At 53.2% G+C, this 16,389-nt stretch overlaps 1 protein-coding gene across 2 annotated transcripts; it reads left to right on the forward strand.

Moving 5' to 3' along the window:
* The first annotated feature begins 1,623 nt into the window (after positions 1 to 1,623).
* LAPTM4A (lysosomal protein transmembrane 4 alpha) lies at positions 1,624 to 16,389 on the forward strand. Of its 2 annotated transcripts, none has more exons than XM_074285381.1 (7): positions 1,624 to 1,891; positions 12,617 to 12,737; positions 13,677 to 13,753; positions 14,032 to 14,154; positions 14,722 to 14,817; positions 15,094 to 15,192; positions 15,899 to 16,389. In XM_074285381.1, the coding sequence occupies exons 1-7, from the start codon at positions 1,790 to 1,792 to the stop codon at positions 15,971 to 15,973; spliced, it is 693 nt and encodes a 230-aa protein (XP_074141482.1). In that variant the 5' UTR covers positions 1,624 to 1,789; the 3' UTR covers positions 15,974 to 16,389. The 2 variants fall into 2 exon arrangements, with proteins under 2 accessions (XP_074141482.1, XP_074141483.1); XM_074285382.1 differs by lacking the exon at positions 1,624 to 1,891 and adding an exon at positions 4,911 to 5,042.

Genomic DNA, 16,389 nt, shown 5'->3' on the forward strand with positions numbered 1-16,389 from the left:
AAAGGCAGACGAAGGAATGAATCCGTCTCAGCCTCCGAGAGCTCCTCGTGCGCTTGCCCTTTCTGGCCCTGACAGCTCCTCCTTGTAAGCTGCACACCGAGTATAAATCTAGGAAACCGTTTCTTGTTGCTAGACTCGCTTTAACCACTGTCTCCTCAGCCCCCCTCAGTAGCGTGTTTCAAGTTCTGGCCCAGAACACCCCCTTGTAGGGTTAAATCAACCACACGGAGCCTTGCTAAATTAGATTGTTGTCTCTAACTCCACTGGCTCAGGACTTTGTTTCGAGTTCCGGACCATAACAATTCTGTGTTCCATTCAAGCAAAAATTTGAACTCGGGTCTTCCAGATTCTCCGCCAGGCGCTGCACGTGAGAGCGTGACCAGGGTCACGTGTCCCCAGAAGCCGGAGCGTTTAAGGGGATGTAGGACGCGGACCAAGGGGCCTCCGGAGGAGGAGATTCACCGGGCTCAGGTTTCCATACCGATGTCTAGGCTAGAGACTGGCCTAAGCTGACCAGATCCAAGGGGGGGAAGGCGGCTTCTTTTTACCGCGCGGGCTCCGTGAGCACCGCGCCTGCAGCCCCTTCCCCCCAGCCTTAGAACCTCAGAACATGGGGGGAGGAGGGGGGGATGTTTAGGAGTAGCCTGTGAGGGATGATGTAACCGGAAGGAGAACCGACCCATTCCTTCTCTGGGGAGGGAACTGCCAGCAGAAAGCTGGTCTGCTTCGGTCCCCAATTCCCGGGGACTCCCCGAGGAAACGGCTGTTTCCTGACTTCGGGAGTCAGCTTGTTTCTAGCTCCCCCGACCCTCCCCAAAGCTCTCGGACCGTGGAGCGGGATCCCGAACGTGGCCCCATTGGGGTGCGACCCTTAGGGGCTGCAGAGGCGAGCGGCCGGGGCCCAGGCGCGGGAAGCGCGGAGGCCGGTCGGGGTCCATAAACCAACGTCCCGAAGGGAGGGATTCACTGGGCCCGAGGAGGGCGCCCTGCGGCCCGAGGTAGCACGCACAGATGAGGCGCCCAAATTGGGATCTAGCGAATCAATAACTCTGGGAGGCGGGGCTGTCATTGTCCCCGTTTCACAGAAGAGGAAACTGAGGCAGGCTGCGGGAGACGGAGGCCCGTGCTCCCGGTGGCTCCTGACTAGGTTTTTTTTTTTCTTCAATCCCCAGGGAAGCGCCGGCTTCCCTCTCAGTGCAGGGGTCCTCTCCTGCTCCCTCGGCCCCGCCCTCGAGGCAACGTCACTCAAGGCCCCGCCCATAGCCATAGGCCCTCCCGCCGAGGTCAGCCTAGCCACAGCCACAGCCACGCGGGGGCTGTGGGATTCCTAACTCGCTGTCCCCGACCCCCAGCCCTCGGGAACTGGAGAATGGGGAAACTCGGGGCAGCGGGATAAACCCATCCTTTCCCCGAAGACGCCTAGCGTCCTTCACGTACACTAACGGACCGCCGTCGCCCCGCTACGCCAGCCCAAAGGGCGGGGGGAAGGGGAGCCAGGCGCACGAGACCTCTTTGGATTGGGCGAGGCGCGTGGGTCCCGCCCCCCCGGCTCCTCACGTCCCTTTCCATTGGGCCCTGGGTTAGGGGCGGGGCCTATGGGGTGGTCTCGAGGGGCTGTCCGGTGCGCAGGCGTTCATCGACTTGGGGGCGTGGCCGAAGCTGGAGGAGGAGGCGGCCTGAGGAACTGCGGAGGAGGCAGAGCTGCTCTGGAGACTAAGGGTGTCGGCTCGCTCGACGTCGGGGAAGCCGGTCCTTTGGCGTGAGGCCGAGTAGGCGACCGACCGCACCCATGACGTTCAAACGGAGCCGCGGGGACCGATTTTACAGCACCTGGTGCTGCGGCTGCTGCCATGTCCGCATCGGGACCATCATCCTGGGGACCTGGTATATGGTGAGCCCGCGGAGGGGAGGGGGCGGGGTGGGCGTGTGTGTGTGGGGGAGAAATTTAACGCCTCTGCGCTTGTGCGCATGCGCTCGGATCCGGGGGCAGGGAGAGGTAATAACTCGGAGCATTGCGCGTGCGCCGTGACGGCGATAGGACCTTTGGGGCACACGCATGCGCAGCGGTGGGCTTGCCCCGCTTTAAACGTCGCGTATTCTAGCACATGCGTACAGGGGTTGGTTGAGTTGAGTTTAGGAGGCGAGGGCTTGGTGAATGAGGTCCGGGTCTTGTGTGTGACTTTAGGCTGACGACTTCCGAGGCCCGGAGAGAGATGGGGTGGGGGGGGGGGGAGAGCCCCGGGGCACGTGACTGGGGTTAAAAGGGGGCTGGGTCAGCCCGAGAGATCTGCCTGGTCCGTGATCTTGGAAGGTCTTGGACCCCCAGTGCAGGGGTGGGGGGGGTGGGGGAGTGGGACGTCGTCTCCCCTGGGCTTAGCACGGGGTGGAGGGAGGGCTGACAGGCGTGCCCCTCCCCCCTTCTGGAGTGTGAGGGGGCGGGGTTCGGGTCCTCTGCCCTGCCCACGTCCCCCCCACACTGAGCCTGGCCTTGCCAGCTGCGTTCTGGGTGGCTGCTTTTTTCCTCCTTTATATCTCCTGGACCAGGAAGATTCTTGGATAAGCTGAGCTGGGGCTGGGGGCGAGGGGACGGGGCTCTTTTGCTGTTTATAAACCTGTGATTCTTTGCCGCACCGGGGTGGGGAGGGGAGAGAGGCCCCTGCCCCAGACACAGCTGTGGGGCCCTGGGCCCGGCCTGACCCCTTTCAGCTGCCCTTGTCCGGCGGATGAAGACCCCGAGCCTGGGCTGCGTGGGGGGCCTGGGAGGCAGCTTCCTGGTTCTGCTGGGGCTGTTCAGGTAGACCTCCCTCCTTATGGGCTTCTGTTCGGAAGTGAGGGAGCTCCCCCTCCGGCCCGGCCGCCCCCTCCCCACGGCCCCCCTGCTCCTCCGGCCATCACCCCTTCTGTCTTCCGCCTCTGAGCCTTTCCCTGGCTCACCGGGCCGCTTCCCAGACTCCCCAGCAGCTTCCAGGGCCCAGGCTCCCCCCTCACCCCCAGGCCGAAAAGGCACATGGATCATTGATTCCAAGAAGGGAAAGGCCTGTCCTGATGTTCCCCCCCAAAAAACAAAGTTGTATTTACCCAGCATTAGACCTGGTTTCCTCCAAAGCTCTAAGTTCCCAGAGGGCCGGACAGCTCCTTGTCCCTCCGCCCCCAGCCTGCTCAGAGTGAACATGGAAATGCAGCTCCCGGGGGAGGAGCCGGCCCGGCCTGCCTTCCTGCAGCCTCGGCGCCTGGGCTTCCTTGTTTTTGAAGTGGGGGACGCTGTCTTGGGCACCGTGGCGCCCTCCCTCGCCAGGGTTAGGCAGGGTCAGGTGTTTGTAGAGGGTGTGCGGACGGAGTTCAGAATTATGCCAAAGACGGGACCGAGCCATCCGGGCCTTCCCCAGAGATCCTGCCAGAGACCCGGAGGGTTCCTACGAGAGGGGATGAGCTCGGGGTGCCCCAAGGAGCCGGCGTGGGCCCTGGTCCATGAGGCCTGTACCATGGAGCTGGGGAGACGTTGGGCGCACCTCCCCCCATTTAATGTGTGACAGTCCTGCTCGCCCAGCAGCGGTCCTCCTTGGCCTGGAGCCTCAGGGCAGGAGGGGCCTCCTTGGGTCAGAAGCTTGGCGAGGGCCCTCTTGTCTTCCCTTCCTCCTTCCCTTCTTCTCTCTCCTCGAAGCCGCCTTATCGGGCCTCCCTGTGCTGACTCACCCGGGCTGGCCGAAGTGGAAGCCTGCCACTTCCCCCGAGGAGTCTCCGAACTGTCAGTGCCTCACGATTGGCTCTTCCCTCCAGCTTTGTAGAAGACATCAGCAAGTTTGATAAAAGTAGCAAACGGCTCTGCCAGGGCTCGGGGAGAGCAGTGGCAGCCGGCGTCCACCCTCCGGGCTTGTGGGGACCAAACGAGATCACGGTGGGCATCGGGCAGGCACCGGGCAAACACATTCCCCTTCCACCCCGGGGTTATTCTCTGCCAAGCAAACGATGGACCTTCATCGGACAGGCCCTGGCGTGGGCGAGGGTGAGCGCCGACTGGAAGTTTTAATTTAAGGCTAGTTTCTGGCCCACTTCAGCTGGCCACAGCTCCTGTCTGCTGCTGTTCTGCCCCCCTTTGGGGAAGGAGCCCTTCATTCCTGTCGAGAAGACACCCACTTAAAAAGGGTCACCCACGGAAAATCAGGAAATGGGACTTTGTGGTCCCCAGTGGAGCACTTGGCATTTTCTCCCTGACCCTCAAGCCCAAAGGAGGGGATGGGAACTGGAGGAAGGACCCTCCAGCGCAGGGCACCTTGTCACTGTGAAGCAGACAGAGTTTGGGCCAAACCTCGGGATTGTTGGTTTCTTCCTTTTGATCTTACCCATTTTTGCCCTCTCCCCTGATCCCTCCTTGCTGTGGTGGACCATCTTTTGGGCCAGTTTATTCAATGTGAATTTTAAATTTTAGAGCATCAGAAAGAAGTATTTCTAGGGAAGCTGTAGCTAATGTGAAGGAGAAAACAGGATCCATCCCATTGGGACTTCTTCCATCCTTTTGGTTTGTTTAAAAGGTGAACAAAGCAAACTATTTTCTAACCCCCCAAATTTAAGTTTCCATGTTTCACATCCCACAGAGAGACAATGTAGGAGAGTGGCTAGGGCCCTGAGCAGATGCAGGAAGGTCTCGTCCTGGCCATGTCGAGAAGATGCAGACCTTCCACGACAGTTTCCTCCAGCAGGAAGTCCCTCGTGGTCCTGAAGTCAGAGTTGCCCTCACAGCTGTGGCTCTTTGCTATTCCTTTTCCCTTTTTATCTGACCCATGACTTTAGAAACTTAGCAATTGCTTGAAATTTTGAAAAATCTGTTTTCTTTGCATTGTTAATTACTAGTGCCGCAAGGACTGGCTTATTGAATCCCAATTTAACATTTGTGAAACTATTTCATTGAAGAAACTGTCCTAGAAAGTCTCAGCGGAAGCTGGTCTCCTCACATTCCCTTTTGGTGTTTGAAACGGTCCGAGAAGCTGATGGCATTGCTCCCTGGAGGCCAGCATCCTGGGTCTGCGAGGACCAGTCCTGAGAAGGTACAGAGGAAGTGGCCCTACACTGTACAGCAAGCATTGAACTCGAGGCAAAGTAGGCCCCTGGGAAACAGAAGGGGGATGCTACCAACCTATGGTGGCGCCGAGTGATGAGATGTCTTGTGGGTCAGGAACAGGATGCAGCAGAGCCAAGAGGAGGGAAGTAGCTTTTGCTGAAGTTCCTTCAGAGCACAAACGGGTGACTGCTTTTCAGAGTTTGAGATTGCTCTAAAGGTTAGCCCTTACATAAATGCTTTTAGCAGCATCATAGGTTAGCGGCCTTCTGGAAAAGAATTGCTCAGGATCACATCAGGAAATGCTGTAATTAAAATACAGATGCTACACATCATCATTTATATGGGCCTCCCAGTGAATTTTCAGACTTGGATTCTGAGACTCAGGGTGTTAAAGCCACATATTTTCATTGGCCTTGTTCATTTGTGAAATGGGGGTAACAATAATGGCACGGCCCTCTCAGTGTTGTTTTGAGGATATATACGGCGTTTGGCAAACCGAAAAGCAAGTGTTGTGTTCATATTAGCCAGGGTTAGTGGGCCATGGTAATACTATGAGTACGCGAGTATAGACTGATCCACTTCATGATACCCAGGATGTTAGCTGCCTTCTGGTCTTAGAGACAAAGCATCAGACTTCATAGTTCCAGAGTAGCTAAGTCATTTACAGCTGATCCTTGTACAACATCGCTGTCGCCATGTACAATGTTCTCCCGTTTCTGCTCATTTCACTCACTTTGCATCATTCTTTCCCAGGCTTTTCTGAAATCTTGCTCCTAATTTCTTCTAGTACAACAGTATTTCAGTCGTAGTATACCACAAATTATTCAGCCGATCCCCAATCGCTGGGTATCCATCCCCTCAACGTCCAGTTTTTTTTGTCCCCACCAAAATTGCTGCTAAATTTTTTTTTTATAAATGTAGGTCCTTTTTCTCTTCCATTGATCTCTTTGGAGGACTGGTTTTATAAAGATATTGTTGGGATAAAGGGCATGCAGTTTTTTAGTCCTTTGGACATAGTTCCAAACTTTTTCAGAGTGATTGTACCAGTTCACAACTCTACCAACAATGGATGAATGTACTTCCTTTTTCTTTAACATGTGTTATTTTCCTTTTTGGTTATATTAGCTAAACTAATGGGTGTGAGGTAGTACCTTGGAATTATTTTAATTTGCAGTTCTCTAATTGTTAGGATTTAGAACTTTTTTTTTCATATAATTATTGATAGCTTTTGTTTCTTCTTTTGAAAACTGCCTGTTCATATCTGTTACCATTTATCAATTGGATTATGGCTTTTTTCAAATTTGGCTCACTTACCTATATATTTGAGAAATGAAGCTTTTATCAGAGAAACTTACAATAAAATTTCTTCCCAGTTTCTTTTTAATTTTGATTGCATTGGTTTTGTTTAAAAAATTGTAATTTCATATGATCAAAATTATCTACTTGACTTCCTGTGAGCCTTTCTGTCTCTTGTTAGATCATGAACTTTTCTGTCCTCCATAGCTAAGGCAAATAATTTCTTTTATGTGCCTCTAAGTTGTTTGTGATATCATCCTTTTTATCCAAATTGTACCCATGTTGACCTTCTCTGGGCATGTATGATGAGATGTTGGTCTATTCTTAGTTTCTGCTTTCTCAGTAATGTTTGTCAAATGTTGAGTTCTTGCCCTATTTACTGGAATCTTTGGGTTTATTATACACTAGGTAACCATAACTGTTTACTTCTGTATATCCCGTTCCCATTTGATCTCACTAATCTTAGCTAGTTTCTTAGCTAGTACTACATTTTTAGATGATTACCACTTTGTAATAGTTGGTTCTAGTGCCTTCTCCACTTTTTTATTCAGTGATTCCCTTGAATCTTGGCCTCTTGTACCTCCAGAGGGATTTTTGTTGTAATTTTTCTAACTATAAAATAGTTCTTTGGTAGGTTGGTATGGTACCGAAGAAATAAATTAATTAATTAGCTGGAGAGACCATTCCAGTTATCTTCCATCATCAGCAGAACTATTCCCATATTTTGTTACTTTGCCTAGATTCGTTCCCATTGACTCAAAAGCTCCTATCCCCTCGTATTCTCTTATTTTCAGGATACTGAATCCCAGTTGACTGAAAGTAAGCTTCCCCTGCTCCTGAAACTTTACTATCCTTTTTCCCTTTTACTTCAGCTCTACCTCTCTTTTCTCTGCCCTTGAGCCTTCAGGAATTTCTATTCAAGCATTAATACATTTTCATTCATTTTTCAGTGTCCTCTCTCCCTATTTAAAAGTCCCTGTTACCAGTAAGTGTACCACTTCCCTCTTAGGGGCCAAAACTGTACTTGAAACAAGGATTCTCACAAGGTGTTAAGTCAGTGGAATTGATAAGACAATGGTTATCTAGTTTAGCATGGTGATTAATAGTTCTCTAGTTCAGCATGATTGATTTAATCTTACAACAAATAATGGTTTCCTAGTGATATAATGATTTATACTGGATTATATAATGGTTTATACTGAGTATACAGCATATAAGCTGGGACAAACTCAGCCAGAGAGATTCATTTCCTCTCCCACCTTTGTGGTGGCTGGAAGCTGGAGCACAAGCCCTCAGACTGAGACAGACTTCAAGACAGAGACCATGGTGGTGGTCCTCCTGTTTCCTCCACAGAAACCAAGACACATTCCGGAGGACCTCAAGAAAGCTGGCCCAGGCCCCAGGCAAGGAAACTAGACTGTGACAGAGATAATAAAGAATTTGGACTTTATCCCTGGCTGTTCTTGAGGTGATTACTAAGCTGAAAGGCAGGCTGGTCCAAGACCTCCAGAAAATTAACCAGAACACTACACTTCCCGTTTCAGTCACTAAGACTTGCTTGACTCCCTGCTTTCCCTCATCACCCATATTTGAGCTGTCGCCAAGGCCTGTTAATTTCCGTTCTGCAGTCTCTATTGTGGATGGCACTCTGAAGCCTCTCCTGGGGCTTTCATTTCTGCATCATCTTATGTAGCTTGTAACTCTTCAGAATCTCTTGTGGATTTCACCTCTGCAGCATTTCTTGTAGATTGCATTCAGCAGCATCTCCTGAGGGTTTCATCTCTGCATCATTTCTTGTAGATTGCACTCAGCAGCATCTCCTGGGGGTTTCACCTCTGCAGCATCTCTTGAGAGTTTCATCTCTGCATCATTTCTTGAGAATTTCACCTCTGCGGCATCTCTTATAGATTGCACTCTGCAGCATCTCCTGGGGGTTTCATCTCTGTACCATTCCTTGTAGCTTGTAAGTCTGCATTATGTCTTGTAGCTTGCACCTCTGCAGCATATTTTGGGGGTTTCATCTCTGCAGCATCTCTTATGGATTTCACCTCTGCAGCATCTTTCCAGTAGGTCCCTTTCTCTCCTTTGACACTGCTCCTACCTTGGACTGTTGCAATAGCCTGTTTTTGATCTGCTTAGCTATTCTCTGCAATACAATGAGAAAGATCTGATGGTGTCTGAATACAGACCAAAGTATACTATTTAATGATATAAAAAAACCAATTTTTAACATTTTTTTTTCCTTTTGAATTTTGAGTTCCAAATTCTCTCCCGCTACCTTCCCTCTCCAATACAGGTTTTATATGCATGTATGAACATATATATATAGACATATATTTGTGTGTATGTCAATCATAAGTTATATGTGTGCAGTAATGTAAAACATTTCCATATTAGTTAACTTTGTTCAAGAAAAGTAAGTAAAAAAGGGAAAATAGCATGCTTCAGTCTGTATTCAGACACTATCAGTTCTTTCTCTGGAGGCGGATTGTTTAGTTCATCATGAGTCCTCTGGGACTGGGCTGTAGTGTCTTAAGGGGTCAAGCAGAATGTTCCAGACATTCACAGGCAGGAAGGATCCTTACGGCTTAGCAACCCTGTGTCCAGAGATTGGGGAATACTCAGCTGCCTGGGGCTCTTTCCCGAAAGCTTGAAGAGATGCCCAGGCTCAGAGGCTTGTTTGTTCTTTACCCAGCATGCTTTTGGAAGGGCCTTGTGAGGGTCAGTATTTTCTAACTTATCTCCATTCGGCCAGACTTGTGCCTAACATGGTCCTGTGGAGCTCCTCATGGTGAGTGCCATATACACACAGACTCCTTTCTCTGTCCTTGTGTGCCTTCTTCCTAGGTTTTCCTGAGCCTCTTCTTGCCTAGGGTTCTGACTTGCCTGCCTTCGCCTCCCATCAGGCCATCTCCATGCTGATGATTCTGAGCCATTTATCCAGCTTATATATATATATATACACACACACACACACACATATATATATATATATATATATATATATATATATATATATATATATATATATATATTTCCTGATCTTCAGTCTCATTCAACATGGTCAAACTAAACTGATCTTTTCCTCAGAACCTCTGCTAAGTTGGCACCATTGTGACAGAATGCCAGACCTGGAGTCAGACTTGAGTTCAAATCCTGTTTGAAACACTTTGGCAGGGTGTCCCTGAGTAAGTCAGCCTCTTTTTACTTCGGTTTCTTCACCTGTAAGTGAGGATAATGTCACCTAACTCCCAGGGTGGTTGTGAGAGACTAGTGAGGTTAAATTGTAACATACTTTGCAAAGTTTAAAACTATAAATGCTAGTTGATGATATTTCCAATAACTGACATTTGTCATGTCATGTGTGAGTATTTTCAAATATTTTCACAACTACCTTGGGAGGCAGGCGTCATTATGATCCCCATTGAAGAGATGAAGAAACTGAGGCAGACTGGTTAAGTCACTTGCCAGTCATTCAGGTTTACAAACCAGATCTTCACTTAGATTTTTCCCTCTCTCTCATCCCTCACATCCCATCCCTTTCTTGGATTTCTCCCTTTCTCTCATCTCTCACATCCTGTCCCTTTCTGGATTTTTCCCTCTCTCTCATCCCTCACATCCCATCCCTTTCTTGGATTTCTCCCTCTCTCATCCCTCACAACCTATGCCTTTCTTGGATTTCTCTCTCATCCCTCATATCCTTTCCCCTTTCTAGTTGTTGTTCTAGGTCTGTTGAGGACCCTTCATTCCATCTCTAGATTATGGCCCTTCTCCCCTCTGATGTCATGACTCTGCCAGATTCAGCCTGTCTCCAGTCCCTCCTCCATTCGGCCGCCAGGTGACCTTTGTGAAGAGCAGCTCTGACCCCGGTCTCCCCGTCCCCTCCAGAATCCAGTATACAAAACCCTTCATGGCGTGTCCCTTTCTTTCCTTGCCAGTCTGCTGTCTGCACCCTGTTGACGATGCCAGCCAAATCCTTGCTCGTTTTCTCAGCTGCGACCTTCTCCTTCCTCTCCGTTTCTGGGCTTTTGAGTCCTGTGGATGCCCCCTAGAATAAGGGCCTTCTCTCAGATTGCTCACAGCGACCGTGTCTATATTTCATGTGTGTCCGGTGGTTTGCATATCATCTCCCCCATAGTCTGAGGGCTCCTTGGGTAGAAGGGCTATTCTGCCCGTCTTTGTATTCCCATTACTTAGTACAGTGCCTGGCACATAGTAGGTGCTTCTTAAATGCACATCGACACTGATCTGTTGACTCGGCCCTTCTCCAGCTTCCCCCTGCCTGCAGTGCTCTCCTCTCTGCACTCCCTGCTCCCACTTCTGACCTCCCTGGCATCAAAGTCCAAGTTCAAGCCCATCTCCAGAAAGCCTCCCTGACCCCTCCTCATTTACCTTCCCGTTTTTGTCCGTAGCTCGTTTGTTCAGAGCTTTGCTTGTGTCCCTGCTTGATTGTAAGCCCCTGGGGGGCAGGAGGTGTTTTGTCTCTTTGGGTAACCCCAGGATTTAGCACAGGGCCTGGCACGTAGCTTGGTACAAAAATCCCTCATCAGATGTGGGCCTCTGCTTTTCTGTGGGCAACAGAAATTAAGTGAAACAAGCCCAAGGAATGGGGACCTCCCTTCACCCCGGCATTCCAGCTCTTGGCTACAGCTCTGGCCAATAGTACATGCTGTGCCTCCTGCCCGTTCCAGGGGCTGAAGCTGGCTAGGCTGGCACAAAGATGCATCTCGTGGCATCCACTCCCTGTAGAGAATACGAAGGGCCTCCACGTGGCATGAACCATCATTTAAAGCGTGCTCAGCTTCGACCACAAGGGGGAAGCCTGCCTGTGTCCAGAATCCTTGAGCCTTTTGGGGAAAGCCGGCAGGCTCTCTGGGAGCAGCAGCCTGTGGGTAGTGGTGAAAGAGAAGGCCTGGTACCTCCCACAGAGCCGCCCCATCCTAACAGGCCCACCCCCCAGTCCCTCTAATTCCTCAAGGCTCCATTGGGGTTTGTCAGCTTGGAGAGTGACGTAGGAGATGGGGGGCAGGCCAGCAGGGGCCGCCCTCTAGTATCTGAGCTTGGGTTCTGGGGCTGCAGATGGGAGGGCCTCTGACCTATTTGGGGCAGAGATGGGCATCCTGGTCAGGCCAGCACGTTATTCTCTGTACCGGATCGTGTACAGAGAGAATCCTTACAGCTTTTAGCACTTCCACGGCTCCCGAGGCTTTGGGTCTGACTTGAGTTGTTCATTTTCTTTTTCTAAAAGGGGATTTGTTAATTGAGAATAATAGTATGAAATCCCCAGGCCTTGTTTCACTGTTGGCTTTTCTCTGTCTTCAGGGCAACTTTTGCACCATGGAATTATTGTATTGCTCTTAAAAAAAATTTTTTTTTTAATAAAGCTTTTTATTTACAAAGCATCTGCATGGGTAATTATTGTATTGCTCTTTTTTTCATGTTTTTTACCCTCATGACTTCAGAGTTAAAATATTCTTCACCAAGTAGATGAATTTTCTTGAAAATGCAGTGTAATAGCATACCTTCTGAGTGCGTAATCCTTTTTTCTTTCTTAATAAAGGAAATGTATGTAGGGGAGATAAATACAAATATCTTTTGGGTGGAGAAACAAAGCCCTTGGGAGCTTGATTTGGCCAGCTCTATAACTGAGCTCCAGCCTTGGCCAGAACCCGCAACAAATGTCAGCTCTCAATTCTCATGGAGTTTTCGATGTTCGGTGGGGGTGCGGGTCTGGCGACAGTGACAAAATGGCCACAGCTCTTAGCTCCTGTGGGTGGTTTAGGAGGCTTCAGACCCTCTGTCCCATTGGGTCCTCAAGTCACACCTCTGGGGGACCTGAATTCAAATCCAGCCTCAGAAACTTCTTAGTTGAGTGACTTTGGACAAGTCACCAAATTTCTGCCTGCCTCATCTCTTCATCTGTAAAATGGGGATCACAGAGGCACCTCCCTCCCAGAGGTGTTGGGACGATCTGTTGAGATCACCTTTGTGGGCGCTCTAGCAGCCCTTGCTCCCTTTCACTCCTTCCCTTTGTATTGCAGAGGAGGAATCCGAGCCCGAAGCAGGTCAAGTGTGCAGGGAGCCAGGCCGAGCCCGGGCCCTCCCCGTTCTCGGTCTGAGTTCTGGCGCTCTGCCCGGCTGGGCCAGGATCACATAGAATGGTCCCAGTTAGAAGGAATGGCTTCCACGGACCGCGAGGCTCCGATGGCCCCGGAGGGGCCTGACCAGGTTTGGGGGTAGCTGAGCCGGCCCTTTCTCCCCCAGGTGGTGAATCTGCTGGTGGGAATCCTGCTGACCGTGGAGGTGACTCACCCCAATACGGTGGCCACTGTCAACCTTCAGTATGAAGTCATCGGGAATTACTACTCCTCAGAAAGGATGGCTGGTAAGTGGGAGGCTCTGCTCCGGGCGTGGCCCCTTCCTCTGGTGGGCGCTGAGGGCGTGGCTGTGTGTGGACGGTCCTGAAGCTGCTCATCAGCCACCTGAGGCTCCTTGCCTTTCTCCCCTTTGTCTTACCAAGTGTGTTTCAGGGGAGCTCTGTGTGATTGTCCCTGGGCATCTCGGAGAACTCTCACTGGGAAGGAAATGGCCCAGGGTGGCTTGGCGCACAAGTGGGCTGTTCCTTCCCCAGTACCTTTGGGTCCCACGGGGCTGGCACCCTGCCAGTCTGCACTCTGCTTCTCATCCATGGCACCCCGCTAAGCCATGGCCTGGGGGCACAGACACGTGGCAGTGAAGGGTCCAGGCTTCTTGGTCATGGGCCTGTTGTCCAGTTGTTACGTCTCTGTCGTGACCTGACCGGTTGGGCATCTGTATCCTGGAAATGGGTCCCAAGGGTTGGCAGAAAGACTGCCAGGAGGCTCGCTGAGGGAGAAAAGCTCCAGCAGGAGACGGCCCGAGCAAGTGCCCATGGACAAGGAACGCTAAGGGGGCTGGCACTGTGCCACGCTGCCCACTTCTGGGCAGGAGGAGAACTGGCAGCTAAGCACCTCCTGTGTGCCAAGTGCTGAACCACTGGGGAGGGAGCTGTTTTGTCTTTTCATTTTAGAGTTGGGAAAACTGAGTCAGAGGGAGTGCCTTGTGTCTGAGGGTCAGATTGGCATCCGGGGCCTCCAGCCCTCGGATGCTCAGGAGGGGCCCCGGAGACTGAGCCTGACACCCCCGTCTGGGTCTTCGGGGACCAAAGCCCCTGCATCTGTGGCAGAGGGGGGGCTCAGGGCCATGAGGAGCCTGGGCCTGGCTGGCCGAGCTCGCTGTCCCCTGACGTGGGGCTGGGGGAACTCTGTGGATTTTGCTGACCCCTTGTGGTTGTGTTTGTCTTTAGAGAACGCCTGCGTCCTCTTTGCCTTCTCGCTGCTCATGTTCACCATCAGCGCCATGATGGTCTATGGAGCCGCTGCTGTGAGTGCCCGCCCCCTTTCTGTCTGTCACTGACCTTTGGGGCCCCCATTGGTGGTGGGAGCGTGGGGTCGGGGGGCCGCTCTCCGGAGGGCATGGCTCGGCTCCTGCTATGGGGAGTCGGGGGCCCTCAGGGCCCGGGGCTGGAAGGGGTCTTTCTGAGTCAGTGTGACCACTGTCCCAAGTGCTAGGGGAGGGGACAGTTCAAAGCTGGTGCTGGGGGAGGGGCGGCCCCTGGTCCGGAGTCTTCCCCAGTGGCCCGACTAGTCTTCCTCCGGCAGCATCGCGTGGGCTGGCTGATCCCCTTCCTCTGCTACCGGCTCTTTGACTTCGTCCTCAGCTGCCTCGTGGCCATCAGCTCGCTCACTTATCTGCCCAAAATCAAAGACTACCTGGACCAGCTCGTGAGTATCCACTGGTGGGGGCGGGACCGGCAGTCACCCTTGGTGATGACCTTGGCTTTTCTTTGCTTCCTTTTAACGAGTGCCTCCTGACCCCAGCTGGAGGGTCCGGGTGGGACCCGTTGGAGGCTGATCCTTGGTGCTGGGTCACGGGGCTGGAGGCGACCTCACAGAGGAGACGGAGGGCCAGAAGGCCCCGTGGCCTTGGGCTTGTCCTGGAGCCAGGCCGGGGCATTAGTGACTTTGGTCTCGGGCTGGCACAGTGCTGGGGTTAGCACCTGGGGGTGAGAGGGGCTGCTGCCCACCTTTGGGCTCCCCCTGAGCCAGCCCAGCCTCATCTGGAGCTCCAGAAAGCTGAAGCCCCACCCCCATTGGCAGGGGGGGCCAGGCCACGTGATGGGGGATAGGAAGGCGGCAGGGCTGGGGGGCGTCCCCTGCAGAAATATGGAGGCCCCCCTCCCTTGCAGACCCCAGAAAGCCAGGGACATTGGCCTTGGGCCCCTGGGTGCATGAAGGGGAGGTTCTGCCCTGCCCGGCAGGGGGCGCTCACAGCCGTTGCCTTCCCCACAGCCTCCCTTCCCCTACAAGGACGACCTGCTGGCTCTGGACTCGAGCTGCCTTCTCTTCCTGATCCTTGTCTTCTTCACCCTGTTCATCATTTTTAAGGTGGGCGACTGGCATCCCCGCCCCCATCTGCCCCTGGGCTTGTGGCCCAGCCTGGCCCTCTGGTCTCTTCCAAGAGACACCACAGCAGAGACTTCGGCCACATCCAGCGATGACCCCTGGACAACGCGGGGCTGAGGGTGGGAAGTGGGAGCAGGGGGCCAGGGATGAGGGCCGGGAGTGGCCTGAGAAATCACCTGGGTGCACTGACAAGGCCCTGGCCCAGGAAATTGGGAGTGTTTGGCTTCTGGGGTGACGGGGCTCCCCTTCTCTTCTCAGGCTTATCTCATCAATTGTGTCTGGAACTGCTACAAGTACATCACACACAGAAACCTCCCCGAGATCGCGGTGTACCCGGCCTTCGAGGCTTCTCTGCAGGTGAGGCTGGGGGCAGGGCCTCCCCCAGGCCCCTCTGGGCAGGGGCTAAGCCTGGGGCTGTCAGAGGTGCAGGGGACGGTTGGAATTCATTCAGCCGCGAGGCCTGCTCAGGGGACCTGTGGGTGGGGCCCTCTGAACTTGAGCCCCTGCTCCTGAGGAGCCTGCAGGGGGCGGGCTGTGGGAAGTCCCGCCCTGCTGCCTGTCCCCCCCTGGCCCGGATGTGATGTGAAGCCCCACTCAGCCCCCTGGTGGGCAGTTAGGGGGGACAGAGGTCACTATGGGAACCGGCGGCTGTGGCCTCCCCGTCTCCTGCCCGGCTTTGCTGCTCCTTATCCCTGGCGGCCTCTTTCTGGATCCAAGGCTCATTTGTTAAGTGCCTGCTGTGTGCCAGGTATTGCTGCACACTTTGACTCCTGAACTCTGGGAGTCACTTGTAGATTGGGTCCCCCGTTTGGCATAGCTGGAGCACCTCGTTCTGTGCTCGGCTTCCCCGGACCACAGCCAGCCCCCCTTTTCCTGCCCCGCATGGGTAGGGCTGTGGAAGGGCATGGGGGGTGCCCAGGGGAGGAGAGGTGGTAGAGAGGACAAAACAGGTCACGGAGCTCCCGCCTGGGCCCCCCAACTTCTCGAGCTTCTCGGGGCACGTGCCCCCCAGAACGGCTCCCTCAGAGGGGAACTCTAATGGCTCCGCCTCCTTCCTCCCCAGTACATCCTGCCCACGTATGAGACGGCGGTGAAGATGCCCGAGAAGGAGCCGCCCCCTCCGTACATCCCGGCCTGATGGCCTGGCCAGGGACGCTGTGCCCGCCCTGGGCTCCCTTTGGGCTGCCGGAGCCCCCCGCACTCCCCGGCCCACCTGCACACACTACGGCCTGTTTTCTGATTGCTTGAACCCTTGTTCTTTATGAGTATTATGGGATGTTGGGGGGAGGGGGGCATTTGTAGAGTGGACTTTGGGCTTTGTTGTGGTTGATGTTTGGTTTAAGTGCATTGATTTCACAGGAGGGGCTCTGGACGCCGACCCGGACGGGGCCGGGCCAGAGCCAGAACTCCCCAGGGCCTCCGGATGCCTTGGCCCCGCCCCTTCCTGCCCCGATGGGTGGCCCGGTGGGAGGCCCCGGGCCCATGGCCTGCCAGGCTCTGGGGTCTGTACCTTTCTCTCTCTGACAAGATGCATTAATAAACCTTTTCAACAAA

This window comes from Sminthopsis crassicaudata, chromosome 2 (assembly GCF_048593235.1).
Source record: "Sminthopsis crassicaudata isolate SCR6 chromosome 2, ASM4859323v1, whole genome shotgun sequence".
NCBI classification, from domain to species: domain Eukaryota; kingdom Metazoa; phylum Chordata; class Mammalia; order Dasyuromorphia; family Dasyuridae; genus Sminthopsis; species Sminthopsis crassicaudata.